The 16,857-nt window shown below is 30.2% G+C and overlaps 1 protein-coding gene across 2 annotated transcripts; it reads left to right on the top strand.

Moving 5' to 3' along the window:
* Positions 1 to 13,716: 13,716 nt before the first annotated feature.
* On the top strand, positions 13,717 to 15,911 carry LOC114725826 (tetraketide alpha-pyrone reductase 2-like). Of its 2 annotated transcripts, none has more exons than XM_028912399.1 (5): positions 13,717 to 13,822; positions 13,928 to 14,094; positions 14,746 to 14,931; positions 15,062 to 15,414; positions 15,770 to 15,911. In XM_028912399.1, the coding sequence occupies exons 1-5, from the start codon at positions 13,717 to 13,719 to the stop codon at positions 15,909 to 15,911; spliced, it is 954 nt and encodes a 317-aa protein (XP_028768232.1). The 2 variants fall into 2 exon arrangements, with proteins under 2 accessions (XP_028768232.1, XP_028768230.1); XM_028912397.1 differs by having other exon boundaries at positions 13,928 to 14,100.
* Positions 15,912 to 16,857: the final 946 nt, after the last annotated feature.

The raw sequence follows: 16,857 nt of genomic DNA, 5'->3' as shown, positions 1-16,857 counted from the left end.
TAATATCCTCCCTTCCTCACTTATTTGATTATAATTACGGGAGTATCCATAGAGATAATTTAAAAAAATTGATAAATGTGAAAAATATGTCTTATATTTAGGACCAAAGTTAACAATTAGTTTCTATATTAAGGACTGAAGGAATATTTGATAATTCTTTAAAGAATTAATTATGCTTTTTTCTAACCAAATTAATTAGGCTTGTTTATTTTTATTGTGAAATACTCTTATCCTAATTATATGACATTTTTAATTCAATCTTGTTGAGTAAGAAATACTACCTCTAATCTTAATTATAAGATCTAATTTGTAGTGTATTATAACATTACTATAATGTACTACAAACTAGATATTGTAATTAGGAAGGTAGTGCAAGACTTCAATACGCTTTTCTTTTCAGATTTACAACTCTTGCTCAAAATATTGACTACACGTATTCAATTTCAATGTACATGAATAAATAAGACAGTTTAGAAAAACTAGGATATTTATTACAAATAACTATTTTAACTAGTTTTTTTTAATATTTGTAAGTTTATTATTTAACTCTTATATTAAGAATTCGAGGTAATAGTTAACAACTTTAGTTTAAAAAAATACTTATTTTACAAACATACCCCTATTTAATTTTATTAAAAGATGAGATAATAGGTATCCTCTAGTTCCTCACCTACTTTTACATAAATTAACTCTGTTTGATAATGGCTACTATATATTGCATCCTACCTTACAAAAAATATTACGCTTGGAATAAAAACTAAGAAGCTGTCGTATTTTAGAGCAGAAAACGAAAGTCTTAAAAAAAGTTAGTGTAATAAGTTTGTTTTAATTTTTATTTTCCCAAAGATTAGCTTTCTATGCTACCTTTCTTCATTTTTGTAAATTAAAACAGAATGAGCTAAGATATCAAGAACCAAGATGGTTAGTTTAATCACTTCAATTTTGGAAAGATTAAAAAGGCAAGGTTAACACATCCCCCCCCCCAACTGAAGACTAAACTATGGTGGAAAAATGATCTCGTTAGAAAATTACTGTTCTTTTAATTTAACCTAACTGGTTTATACTACCTCCGATCCTTAATATAAAAGGGTATTTGGATGAAACCAAACTATGGTTTGGGAAATAGCTTCTGAAGAATAGATTATGGAAAGAACAGATTTTGTGAAAAAGTGATTCTGATAAAGTGAGAGTGTTTGGATAATTGTTATCAAAAACACTTTTTATATGTGCAAATTACTAAAAAAAATACATATATTAATATGATAATTACATAAAAATAGATTTTATAATATATTTTAATTTGAAGAAATAAAATTGTTAATAATATATTTTTTACCAACATAATTAATAATATATAAGATAATATAATAAATAAATAAATAATATGTGTATATATATTTATAAAATATAAGATTAAATATGTTTATAAAAAAAATAATTAATGGGTGTTAAAGTCATATTACTGTTTGGATCTACTTTGACAGGCAGAATCATACTCTCCAATTTGAGCCAGAAGCAGAATGAATTCACTTTTTCTGAAACCATAGTTTTGAGTCCAAAACCATGGTTTGTCAATTTTTTCTCGTGTTTGGCAAGTTTGGTTTGGATTTCAAAAGCATGGTTTTGAAGGTTGGCCAAATAAACCTTAATGACTAGTTGACTAATTTGAGTAGATTAAAAAAATTAATTGAGTTAGTTTTTTATAATAAATAAGTACTGTCTTTCTTAAAATACTCATGCTAATCAAGTGTCATTTGATGAAATATTTAATATGTATAACTACTACAAAGACTAACTTAAAAAAAATAGATAAATATGAAAAACAAAGTAAATTAGCGTATTATATTTAGAATCAAATTGAAAGTTAAACTAACTTTTATATTAAAGATCCTAGGTAATATTATATAAAGAGATTTATTGTTTATGGAATGCGAATAATGTGGCTCATTTCAAACTTTATTTGCACACATTATAATAACCGGCCAAAAAGATATGCATACATTTTTAAAAGCCTTTGACCGCTCGGCTGGAATTTATTATTATTATTATTATTGGTGTTGGGATGGGGCGGTGGGGGTTAACGCCAGCTGGTTTTGAGCGTTAATAATATATTGGTATTAAAGTGATTTATCGTTATTTTCTTTTTCAGGACTTTGTAATTGAAAACGATGAAGGAGCTAGTACTTAATCCAGTCCTATCGATAAAATATTTTTAACTAAATTACAACAACTAAGAGAAGTTATTAAAATAAATTATTTAATTTTCTAATAATTATCACAATATTCTAAAATTGCCCTTGTTATTAGAGTTATTGAACGGTGTCAGGAATTTTTTTCCCATTATAAAGTCAAAATTCCTAGATCAAATGAAGGGCATATCTTTTTTTCAAAAAATTCGGAGATACTCATACATTTTGTGAGGTGAGTTATTTTAAAAATTATATTTTACAAAGTGTCTTATAATTAGATTTTTTTTCTCAGGACAAGTGTGCATCTAACACATTGATCTTATCTTTCAAGTGTACATTTTTCTGGCATGTTAATATTATTTATGGTGCATCTAGTGCTTTGATCTCTTTTTTTTTTTTTTAATTATATCCAACACCCTAAAGATTGAGGTGCTAGGTGGAACTTAAAGAATAACATAGGGATATTAGATACACCTATAAAATATCATAGTGGTAGATGCACTTTTATTTATTTATTTACTACTCCTCTGGTCCTTAATTGATATAAGAGCTAATTATTCAATTGATTTTGATTCTAAATATAAGATCTATTTCTCATATTTATCAATTTTTCATAAATTACTCGTATGGATACTCACTCAACCATAATCAAGTAGAAAAGAGAGAGAGAATATTAAGAAAGATGATTATGGTGTTTTAGGAAAAACATGTCATATTTCTTATAATTAATTAACATACCTAATTTTCTTAATCTAACCAAATTAGTTAAATAGATCTTATATTAAGGACACAAGAAGTATCTCTGTTTCTATTTATTTTGCTTTTTGGGGGATTGTTTCAAATACATATTTTTCTTAAGTGACATGGTAGATTTGGATTATATGTTTATTTCATGTGCATGCTCAATAATTTATGAACCCAAGCGTGGAAGGGGTAACTCGTGAAAAAGGTCGCTAGCCAGCTCAGTTTGGAAGACGGTCTGCACATGCATTTTCGTGGTCTAAATATGGTTAAGTTTGTTGGGTCAGTTGAGTCGACGTGCAGCCACGTGTCAAGCACTTATTACTGTATCAACTTCGAACAACACAAGGGCGTCCTCCGTGTCAATCAATTAGTGGACCCTCTTATACTTTTCAATAATATTTTTCAATTTCAAATTTAGGCCAAATATCAATTATATCGCTTCAAATTTTAATGGGCAAGGTGATGCATTCAATTTAACAAAACAAATGCAATATTCAAATAATATACTCCTTCTAGTGGAGGTGGGAAAAAAAACTCCTTCTAGTCCTTATTATTAAGGACCTTCTAACGAAAATATAATAAAATCATCTAAAAATATTATATTTGTCATAAAATTTAAGTGATGCTCCTTCAGTCCCCTTTTATTAAAAAAAATAATTCTTCTCATAATGATGTCCTTAAATATAAAAAAATCCTCTTTGTTTAAAATTTTAGAATATTATTTCTACTTTTCCGCCTATTAAATATATGCCACTTATTTTTTTTTTTTACAATAAATTTTCACTTGTTATCTCTCAAGTATATTTTCTTACAAATAAGGGTATGATTGGAAAAATATGTGTATATATCTTATATATTTATTATTTTTAACTAACATTTTTAAACCTTCTAGGAGAAATCCCTGTAATAAGAACTAGAGGGCATTTAAGTTAAAAGGTTTAAATATATTGGAGTATACTCCCATGTGTATTTAGTATTATAAAGTTTACATGGGTACAAAACTACAAATGAAGTACAAGGGCATTTAAGTTGGATTTTAAACAGTATAAAAGTAATTTGTCCATGAATTATGTAGGGGCATCTTTAATTTCTCCCATTTTTGCCTATCCGCTGCACCAGTAAGTAAACAATAATTATCGTGCATAAACTTTAAGATGAATGGAGCTGTAAACGGTTTTCAAACCACTTGATTTTCAACTAATTTTATTGATTAATGTTGATTGATTCTTTATACTTACTTGCATCAATACAAATGTCATACTTTAGGAACTAATCATATCTTCAATTTCTCTTATACATAAATTTTCTTGCAGTAGTGAAGTGACATAGAAATGACAATCAATCATAGGGCATTAATTAAGTTCAAATATCGAGAAGATTCTCTTAGGCTTTCAATTTTATAATTTATTTGACTTAAGACAATGGATGTTAAGAGGGTATAATTAACACTACATTTTAATAAGCCAATAACTCTAATAATTGTTTAACATTATCCTATTTAATATATGTTATATTTAATAAGAACAAAGTCAACACAATAATAAATTAGGGGCAAAATTATATATCCGTATAAAAAATTTCTCTCTTTACCAAAGTACTTAACTAGCATCCTCAAGAGCAATATTAATTAATTTGGAAACATTAATAGGTGTAGTTAGAATGAGAAGAAAAGCTGTGTGTGGAAGAAAAAGTAATGGAAGCGTTATTAGTAAATGAGAAGAGAAGGTGGCTGTTGGGAGGAGTATGTCACAACAGTTGGCAATTCATCGACGCCAATATTTCCACATGCCATTCTCACTATTTAATTACACATTCTCATCCAGCCATGCAATATTGCTACCTCTAAATTCTTCTTTTCTTTATTTTTCTTTCTTATTAATTAAAGCGTCCCTTTCGTCTGAAGTAATTGCATTATATTGTATGGTTGGTATTATTGCACAATTACATTTATTTTGCATCGTATTAACTAACTACGTCTGTACCTTCCTCTTTTCCTCCTCCTCCTTCTTTGCCCTATACTTTACATGAATATATAGTGTTAGGCTATCTGATAAGTGCGAGGGAGTTAAGTTGATTACAAAGCCCTACGTCACATATGGTTTCATCCATCTCTTCATTGTTCTTTTGTATTTTCCTGCAGGTGTTCACTTCCAGTTCTGTTCATTCAATCCTTGCATTTAAATCTTTGTTCATGCATCTGTACATTTTAAGAGAGTAATATGGAATAATATTAGGGATCTATCATAAAATTCTTTGCCCCCTTTCGGCGATTTTAGATAATCTGTATCCATCCACCTATACATTTTCAGATACTGATGGGTTATATCTAGTGAATTAGGGCTCAAACCTAATACAAATGTAGTTACTATGCGAATCACGAAATACATGGATTTAGAGAAGGAGTATTACTTTTATGTTTTGATAACATGAATCCTTATGATTTTCCATACGTCACAGGCAGGAAAATATGAGTTTGATTAGGGAGTCACTTTGTAAAAACTTAAAAAGAACTCTCAATGACTTTTTTTTCCGGTTGACTCTTCCTTTCTTCCATTCGGCGACATTTGTTGTGTAATTAACTCTTAACATCTGTTATGTGATTCTACATCGTGTGAGCATGCCATATAATTCATTAGATTTTAGATACGTCTCCAAATCCTTCAAAAAAAAAAGAAAGAAATATGACGAATGTACTATATATTCTCGAAGTTCATGGGAGTATATATCAGCAGAGATCACGAATCTACTATATATATTCTCGAAGTTTTTCTAAGACTATCTTTTTTAAAAAAAGATATTACCTCTGATCTGAATTATAAGACCTCATTTGTAATTTACAAATAAGATCTTATAATTATGACTGCAGGTAGTAGGAGCAACATAGCTCTAGTGATCAACTTCAAGGGGTTGAATTGATGAGATATTCTTAATTTTTTATAAAGCATAGTTGAATTTAGGTAAAGATGTGTCTTTTCAATTCTTGCTGCTTTATTGTCTTTACTCAATTTCTTGTATGTATGATTGTTCGTCTCAATTTTCTATTTGAATTTGGGTATAAAATTTCAACACCCGTTCCATTTTTAAATAACTGCCAGTAATAATCGAGATATTGTTAAGATACTTGTGCAAGCTCACCAAATTAATCTATGTGTAAGATTGTGTGTTTTAATTTGATTTATCGTATTTTACTTGACATTGACTATAAATAAAACAACCCATTCCATCCAAAACAATATACTTGTCATCTTCTTCTCCACAAGATTTTTGGGTGAACGAGTTGGAAAATGGAAATTGAAGCCTTGCTAGAAATCAAGAGAAGAAGATCAATTAGCAGATTTAGTTAGAAAGATGAATTAAATCATAGGAAGGTATTTTAGCAATTGCAATTTTTTTTATAAAAGTATAATTGCACATGTTTGATAATAGGGACACTCCTCTTCTCACAAATTAAAGTATTATACCCTCTGGTTCTTATAAATTTATAACATAGTCGCGTAATAATAAATTTACATAAATTGATAAAGTTAGTTAAACTTAATTATTTTTTGTGAAATATGAAAATTATCCTATTAAAAATGATTTTTTAAGAGTTTTTTCGATTATTTAGGAAGTTTTATAATTAGTTAAAAATACTATATAGAAAAAATTAATAAAAATGAGGGCTTAGGCATGCTGAGCTGAACCCGATTCTAAAGTCTCTCTGTTTTTCTTTTTCTTTTTTTTTTAGTGGGGAGTGTGTATGTAAATATGTAAATGATATTATATTTTGATAAGTGATATGTGCCATTTTATGGGAAATGTCATATTTGTGGCGCACCCTTACTGTTAATTTGCGCAAAATATTAGGCATAAAAATGGTATACATGAAATTAAGACTTGATAATGGTGGAATACAATAAACTTTATAATCTTGGTATATATAGTAATAAATTAACTACAAGATCAGGTAATACTAATTTTAGTCCTTAATATAAAACCTAATTAATTAATTTAAAAAAATTAAAATTATTTAATTATAACATATGTTACATAATCTCTGTAAAATATTTATATGTATCATTATGTTATATATTAGTTTATAAAGTGAACAAATTAATTTGGAGAAAAAGATCAATATAATAATTTAAAGTATTTTTTTTAATTTTAATTTTTTTAAAATTAATTAACTTTTTTATATTAAAAGCGATAAATAGTATGACGGTCGAATAGAAAAGGCGACCAGACTAACTCGTGTAAGATTCTATATATGTATAGAGGTAATCATATATTATTTAGCTTAAGTTGCGGCTTTCCAACTTATATACTCCTCCGATTACTAATATAAGTTATTTTTTAAAATTTAGTTAAGTAATATAAATCCAATTTAATAATATATTGGGTATTCAATATTTCTCCTCCATTTTATTCTTCTAGTCGATTTATCATATAATTAATACTAGTATAACAATAGCTTTAATTGACAAATGCATATTTAGAAAGCTATACATAATACAAATTGTTTACTTATTTTGATAATATAAATTTTTTTAATTAGGTTAGAATATATATATTTAGCCATTTAATTTTTTTATAGGGTTTTAATTTGATCCCTTAACTTTAAAAAGTATACTTTTAATCCTTTAAATTTAAAATTTTTAACAAAAAAATATGATATTGAATTTTGAATGTTGATAAAACATTCTTAAACACTAATATATTAAGTTTAATTTTGAAAATGATCCTAAAGAAAAAATTATCATTTAAACCTAACGATTTCATGTTAAATGACAAAAAATATACATTTTTAAAGTTAATGAACTAAATTAAAATTTTATACAAAGTTAGAAGACTAAATGTATACTCATTCTAATTAGCTTTTCAACTGTTATTTTTTATCTAAACGTTGTCATTGAATTAGACTTTATTATGAATTAGGAAAATATGATACTTTTTTTTCTTTAATATAAGACTTAATTAACTAATTTGAGTAGATTAAGGATATTAGTTAAATTAGTTAATATGATGTATTTTTTCTTAAACATCATAAGTATCTTCCTTGATTTTCTCCCTTCTTCTTCTAATTGATTGTTTTTGAGGGAATATCAATAGGGTTAACATAAAAAAAATTAATAAACATGCGAAATAAGTATTATATATAGGATTAATATTAACTATATAATTAGCTCCTATACTAAAGAGACAAGAAGGGTATAATTGAGAGTTGGTGTAGGATGAAAACCAAAAATGAAAAAGAACTAATAATGAAATTAATTAAGTTCATAAAACTTTATGGAGACAAAAATGCAAAGATTCCCACTTGTCAGTTGCCACTTTCCTTGCCAATCTTTATCTAAATAATCTGTAAAATTTTAACTTCATTATGCACAGTTTATTTATTGGAACTTGAACTGCCCACCCCCTCGAGGGTATAAATAGTAAAAATAAACTACTGTGAGTCGTCAAGTGGGGAAGGCTCATCGCGGTTTGAAGCTTTTTGACAGCACAACCTGCTATGTTGCGCTTGCGGCCCGGTAAATTTTAATTGAAAGTAAAATGTAACTAAACATACTAACAAGGGTTTATCACCCAATTAAAAAAAAATTAAAAAAAAAAGACTAACAAAAATTAGTTTAGTTGGTAAGGAGTCAACTTATAACTTATAAGATTATGAATTCAAATCTTACTGTCAATATGAGAACTTTGTTAATGGGTGATCTATAAGTATATTTATAAGTGCTCTCTGAACTTGGAGGCAGACCTTGTCCTAGTAAGCTCACAAGATCCAATTCACCTAAAAGAAGTTTTTTCTCTCTTCTTTTTTCTCAGGAGTTGCTACTCTTTCTTAGGTATCACTTCCCTCTCTTATCCTAGTCCGACTTCTCTGTACTTTTGGACTTTTCTCCAGCAATATGTAATATGTTTAATTTGGTAGAGACAGAAAATTATTACAAAAATATTGCTGAGAATAAGTCTAAAGTGAAAATGTGAACTGGGCTTTTAATTTTCATATTTTATTTTAAAAATAAATACTCAAATATTTTCATCAAGATATATTATATAAGCTCACACGCGAACATACTCAACAATATGCTTGGGAGACTTTCAGATTGCACTCAATTTTATCTATTATATATATGTAGCAAATAATTTAAGCGGAATTTAACAATCCCATTTGTTTTACTTTATTAATTATAATAGTGTGAAATATTAACTCGATATAGTTATATACAGATCGTCTTTCCAATGGAAATATTAGCTTATGTGCTACGATTTCACCACCAGGGACCAACCTATCACCTAAATAATGTTGAACATTTTAGGTGAAACCCAAAAATTAACAGTACACTACTTACTAATTAAAGTTGAGCTATTACAATTATTCTTCTATTTTTTTTTTGCCAGAACTATTATTCTTCTATATTTACACCCTTAAAATCATAATTAGCCTCCAAACGCTTAAATTTAATGCAGTTGCATAAACAATATCATTTAATTATATATTGTTGTATTCTTCTAGCTATGTACGTTTCGTTGTCCTGATTATAAAATTAAAATACACAAACCTCCCTAAGTTTTAGATTAACTCTATCTTTAACTTTTAAAAGTTTAAAACAAAGGCCTTAATGTTTAATATTTTGATTATCGTTAAAGTCAATTATTTTTGCTATGTCAAAATTTCATCAACTGAGTTTTACGTATTTCAGTTATATTTTAACCATAAAATTTGGTTGGGGCTACATGCAAACGAGTTGAGCCACAAGGATTTTCTATATTTGATCACATTGTCATAATTATATACCTTTTTTTTTTTGGCCAACATAATTATATACTATTTTAATATTATTCATAAGATATTGAACTCTTTTTTCGCCAACTTAAATTCATGTTTAACTACGTGTTCATATGAAGAGCCCATTTTATTTAATGACTTGATTTAAAGTGACGAATTAGACAGCCGACTGAAATTCAATTTATTTTCCACAACCCTCTGGTTGAACGTATGGCGAAGCTTGAGAGTCAAACAAAAAGCATTCAAAATAACATTTCACTTTGATTTCCCCCCTATATTTAATGCTATTTGCTGTTGTCATTATCATGCCTCTCCATTCTAATTCTGACAGCTGCCTTACCCGATTCCCCTCTTTTCTGTGTAAATAAAAAATAGATTTCCCCCTTTTAAAAATCGATTTTTGGTCATGATAATAAAAAATTAGAACAATCGTTATATCAAGTTTTTTGTTCCATTATGCCAAGTTGTTCAACCACATAAGAAATAGAACATGTAGTAATATGTGATGGGAGGATTTGACATAATAAGTATAAATAACTTGACCTAAATATTTTCCTAATAATTAATATACACATGCACACATATTTTCTCGTAAACGATGCTTCTCCTGATTAATCAATCACTATACGAAAATACCACTCCTAATCAATCGGTTATAATTAATTTAAATATAGTAAAAATTAATCCTAATGAAATGCAGGAATGACATATATAATGTTTACCTGAGATTGATTGAGTCGGTCTTATCAATTTCAGCTTCATATATATCTTAACTGGCATGAGTCTTGTACATCATATTACTTTTTTATCTTATTTATAAGTTATTTTTAATAAATTTTGTCAAAATCAAGAAAAATTTTAAACCTCGTTAAGTTTGTCTTAAAGTTTAATAACATCTCAACTTTATTCCTATTTAATATAAATACTTTCAAACAAAATAACAACCTAGAAAATAAAAATAGTCTAATTATATTAAAAATTTAACGATATATCTTATAGATAGAAAAAAAAAATCTCTGCCTAAAGAAGCATCTATATTTTGACATGTTAATATCCAAAAACACTTGATGTAATTAGAAAAACAAAGGCTCCAAAAACATCAATTTTAATGATCTTTCAAAGCACGCAGTTCCTTGTTTGGCCAAAGAAAAAAAAGCATGCAGGTACTTGGATATAAAATTAATTATCTAATTTTATATTTTAAATGGAAATTAGTATTATATATATATATATATCTCTCTCTCTCTAAATTACAAATGGTTTTATCTAATATTAACCACTCAACTATCCGTAAATGTGGGGAGATCTTGTTTTAGGGAGAAATCCACCAAGCAAGATTTTGAAAGCGGCATTCAAACCTATATGATTTGTGCCAAGTGCCAACAAAAATTTTAGTATAAATTTCGGTTGTTCTTCTGTGTTAAAATGATTAGGAAAGTGAAGTTGCATTAATATGTGACATTGAACCAACCACCAACCAACCACCTTAGGCTCAAAACTTAAATGAAACCAAATAGAAGAAAAGGAGATGGCAAGTAGTTGAGACTTCGAGAGACCTGCAAATGGGAAGGCATAATCAGAAGGGAAAGTTGAGTTTGTGCCGTTCAAGCAATTAAGCCCCTCCTCGATCTATATATCCTTTCTATCATATGAACCATACAAACTACTTTTTCAACTGTCTCATATATATTAAATAACCAGTTCGCTTCATTATTCTGGTTTGGAAGATCTATAAGTCCAACTAGATCATACGCTACCACCTTTCGTATAAATACATCATCATCATCATATGATCACCTAAAAGCTAAAATTATATCTAATATCTTGTCTATTTTATTCGGGAATTATGGGACCATTATATTTATATCGATTATTGCAACTATTCATACCGGCCATCAAAATATATTAATTATATGGAATCTACTCGATACTATTGCTACTAGCATGTTCCACTCTGAAATTCAGGCTTTAACAATATAGATGTTCATAGAACCAAAAAGAAAGGGCAGAAGGTAAAATAAAACATGAAATATGAGTTCAACCTCAGAAGTAAAACAACCATATAATGTTTGTATACGGATGTATTTGCTCAAAGGGTGTAAACAGTGTAAGTTCGTGGGAGAACCACAATGCAAAAAACAACGGTTTGGGATTTTATAAAATAAACTCCTCACTTCAAAGTAACTTTTTCAATGTGAAACTCGTGACAAAGTTTTAGCTGTTTTATCCATTAATTCTTAAGCTTTATGACTTACTTAGTCTGTGAAGAAATGAATGATTTTATGCAAATATAAAGACGAACCGATTAAATAGTTAAGACTTGAAGAACTGAGTTAAACTAAGTCAAAATTACAAAGAGTAAATAGTAAATTTTTGCTAATTTTCAATTGGAATATATTTATTGAACAATATATATACTTTGGTTTTTGAAAGAGATTGTTCCTGTAAATATAGTCCTTACAAATTTATTGACATCAGATGAGGGCTTATTGTTTGAGTATAGTAAATAATGTGATTTATTATAAATTTTACATAAATATGTTGAATCTTGATATTTACTTTTTCTACGAGAGTATTATTTGATTGTAATATTGTCTCCATTGAGGATAAATGTAGACATCTTTTTTTTTTTTTTTTTGGGTGTAACAAAGATGAGATGAGTTAAGTTTTGGACGCTTAATTACCTGTGACAAAATGGAGACGCTTTTTAACGAGGTTTATTCTATACGCAAAATATCATAAATTGAACCTAAATTCATTAATGTCATCTTGAGCTGATAGTACCACAATATTGATAATTACTTGTAGTAATGTTCGGGGCTCTCGGAAAATCCATGTGGGCCAATGAAAATCCATGAGCTTGTTGCCCCATTGAAATGTGGAAATCACAAATGGTTTTGTGGGGCAATACATAGCTAATGGGTTGAGTCCAAAAATACCTGGGCCGGCCTATAATTACCGTACGGCCCATTACAAATTCATCAATCAATGGAGTTGTGTGACCCTGCCGATTCCGAATCTAGGTTTTCAGTCTCTTCTATTCTTCTGAATTGAAACTGGGATTATAGTTAAGTTTATGGATTTGGTTAAAATTGAATATGAACTCAAACGTTTAGGAACTATCAATTCCATAATGAGTTTTGACTCTGTTTATTTGAACAGAAAGCATAGATAGACTATGAATAATCTTGTAAAAAATGATGGGAAGGGGCTTCTTATGGTCCAAGAAGCTAACGGGGAGACCGGTCTCAGCTTGTCATTGTTAATCAGTATAGATCATTACACCGAAAGTAGTTCTGTCTCTCAGTTTGTCTCAGGCTCTATCTCCTCTTTGGCTGCAGTGATATGCATGAAAGTTAATAAGCAATGACGCCATAACGGTGGAAATGTAGATAAAAAAGAGAGATATAGTAGGAAAAGAAAAATCCACCCACATCAGCGACTAACTAATTAACATTGTTGGCAAGCAATACCTGGAGCTTAAAGGTATGTCTTAACTCTAATAAGTTCCTGAAATTTAATTCACCTAAACATTTGCATAGCAAAAAAAAAAAAACTATTAAACTGTAAGAATATTTTGAAAGTCAAGATAAATTATAAAGACTAAGAAATTAAATTTTTTCTTATCATAGATTAATATAATATTTAGTTAAACGTGAATAAGAAGAAAAATAGATACAGAAAGTAAAAGTCAAGTTTTAAATATCTAAATTTAAAATTAAATTTCACTTATCTGAATCAAGTAATAAATAATTTTGCGGCATTAAAGTGAGGTAGATAGTTCACACAATTCATAGTCAAACGCAGGACTGTGAATAGAATGAATCATCTGCCCATCTTTATCTTCAATACTATTAAAGTGAAACGCATATTTCATGATACTCCACGTTAATTATTACTTGCTTTGATCTGAACTTTGCTTTGCTTCTCTGAATAAAGCCAAAGGTTAGGCTGAGGAAGGATCAACTCAATAAAACTTGGAAATTAGATACAAAGGAAGATACAGATCGAGATATGCCTGAATACTGCGTCACTGGGGGTTCTGGTTTCATAGCTTCATACATTGTGAAGGCTTTATTAGACAAGGGCCACACTGTGAGGACGACCGTGAGAGATCCAGGTTTAATTTGCAGATTTTAAGATTTATTTCGGCCAGTGGTTCTTGAGATGTATCAAACTAGCTGGCTATTGAAGTTCGCTAACGTTAAATTTGTGTGTGTGTCAGAGGATGGGGAGAAGGTTGGGTTTTTATGGGAACTGAGAGGAGCCAAAGAGAGGCTGAAGATGTTGAAAGCTGATCTGAGAGAAGAAGGAAGCTTCGATGAGGCTGTCCAAGGTGTTGACGGCGTCTTCCATACAGCTGCGCCTGTCATCGTCAACCACCACGACGACGTTCAGGTCACTAAACCTTTTGTATTCCTTAGCTTGCATCCTATAATATAATCATATAGGAAGCAAGTCTTGTGAACTAAAAAATGCATACAAGTAGGTTAAATACCACGCCATATGAGCTTCTCCATAATAATATTATCAACACACTATACTCACATTTAATACGTGACAGTATCTCGAAAGGAATTGTTTTTAATTAGAGGATTCATGTGCTTAACAAGAAAGAAAGAAAAAGAACATCGCTTATTAAGAGAAAGAGTCACTGACTAATAAGCTACATCATACTGGTGAGGTAATAATGCACTCTTTTAGAGCTAATGTTTTGGGTGCCTTAACACCATGACGCTTTACTTGACTTCCAGACAGTCGGCATCATTTTGGGTAGCCCTCTCCATGAATTAGATATCAACTCTAGAAAAGGTGTATTGTCAAGAGTATCACATTAAGAGAATTAAATTGCTTTTTCGAAGAAAGGGGCTTGGCTCTCCAACTCTAAAAGCTAAATTTTAGGGAGAAGAGCTAAATTCTAGGGAGTGATTGTTCCAAATCCATGTGCTTGTTAGATTGATTCTTTTTCAATATCCAGTTCTATAAAATATGAAATTTTGATGTTCCTACATTATTTGGACTTTGCTTTGGTTTGAGTTGCAGAAAACGTTAATAGATCCGACGGTGAATGGAGCTGTGAATGTGCTGAAGTCGTGCGAAAGAGCAAATGTGAGAAGAGTGGTCATGACGTCTTCGTGTTCAGCCATAAGATATCGAGACGACGCACAGCAAGTTTCTCCTCTGAATGAATCACACTGGAGTGATCTGGAATACTGCAAGCGTCACAACGTACGAAATAACACACTTGTCCACCCCATCGATCAAACGTTTGACGAAATCAAATTAAACATCAAAGAAGCACATATGTATATTCTGACATTGTTTAGCTCATGTGTGAATAACTATATATATGTTGCAGCTATGGTACGCATATGCAAAGACATTAGCAGAAAGAGAGGCATGGAAGGTGGCAGGAGAAAGTGGGATAGATCTGGTGGTGGTGAATCCATCGTTCGTGATTGGTCCTCTTCTGGCGCCCCAGCCTAGCAGTACATTACTCATATTGCTCAGCACGATCACAGGGCGGAGAGGAGAGTATCCAAACCAAGCAATAGGATTTGTGCACATAGACGATGTTGTGTCAGCTCACTTGATAGCAATGCAAGAACCAAAGGCAAGTGGCAGACTTGTGTGTTCAGGTCCTGTAGCTCACTGGTCCAACATCATCCACATGCTTCGTGCCACCTATCCTTCCTACCCTTATGAACAAACGTGAGTTCACCATTATCTTCTCCCACCGTTTAGAGACACAGCGAAAGCAGTGAAAGACTTATAAATACCTCTCATTCCTCCGTAGCTAAATTCTCATGGTAGTAATCCAGAAGGCCCATCATATCAGACAATCTTCTGAATAGCATGCAGGCACAATAGTAGCAATTGAGAATAGCCATCAATCACGCGACAAAGAAGCTAAAGAAAGCATATGATGAGAATTAGATTTTCTCTAGACACACAGCAACCTAATTAACTCAGTCTCCCCTCATTTTATGCCTACATATAATTTCAAAATTTTCAAATATGATATGATATAATAAATAAACCAATACTTTGGGGTGTGTGTGTACAGGTGCAGCAATCAGGAAGGGGACAACATACCACATGGTATGGACACAACTAAGATTGCTGCTTTAGGGCTTACCACATTCAAAAGCCTCCAAGATATGTTCACTGACTGTATCAACAGCTTCCAACACAAGGGCTTTCTCTGAACTTGCTTTTCCTTTTCTGCTTATTTGCAGTCAAGAACACAATGGGGCAGGCTTTATGTGCCCCATTTCTGATTAATTAATTATGCAGCCTGTGTGTGTGTGTGTGTGTTTGAACTTTGAATAACGCTAAATTACAATAAATAAATTTTATTTAGACAGTCATGTCAGCGTCTTTCGAGATACATATGGGCTTTCTGCAAAATCCTTTTTTATATATGGTGTCCCCTTTTTCGCACCAACCTTTCGTATTCTTAATTAAGACGTGTCTACTTGTTCTTAAAAAAGAAATCGAGGCCTTCATCTATCATTTCTTTCTTTCTTTTTTCGGTCTCTCTCTCTCTCTTTCTTTCCGCAATAATTCATTACTTACTTTAAACTTTTTTTTAAATATAATTTTTTGGTATAGGGCACTATTCGGGCAAGACAGAGAGATATCCAACACTTCCAAATTATCAAATCATATCAGGCTCCGCAAGGCAAAAAAAAAAATCTTGGGATAATATAATTTTTAATCCCTCGATACCCTCATTTTGATTTTAGTCCATCAAGTTTCACATCATAGATTTTAGTCCTAAAAAGGAAAAATGGTTCAGGTATTAAATAAAAGAAAACTTAAGGGGTCAAAACCTATAATCTGAAACTTGAGGGATAAAAATCAAAATGATGACAAATTTAAGAAACTCAAAATTATAATAAACCCAAAAATCTTAAATTTCTCCAAACACGTATCCACCATTTGGGCTCACTGCTGGACCGATGCAAAATAGGCTTGAGTCTTTCGTATTACTGGACTCTACAATTGGGTTTTAGGCCCAAAATGTAGTCAATATGTAAATGTCAAGAGAAAAAAGGAATATTGATCGCTTTAAGGTTTTTTTTTTGGGAAAAAAAGAAAAAAGCCCCCAAAAATTCCTGATTGGCTCTTGAAATTGTGTAAATGACAGAA

This window comes from Neltuma alba, unplaced genomic scaffold (assembly GCF_004799145.2).
Source record: "Neltuma alba isolate B1F8T4 unplaced genomic scaffold, ASM479914v2 tig00012282_pilon, whole genome shotgun sequence".
In the NCBI taxonomy this organism is placed as follows: Eukaryota; Viridiplantae; Streptophyta; class Magnoliopsida; order Fabales; family Fabaceae; genus Neltuma; species Neltuma alba.
Note: the sequence above shows the minus strand (reverse complement) of the source record. Positions and strands in the feature narration are given on the sequence as shown.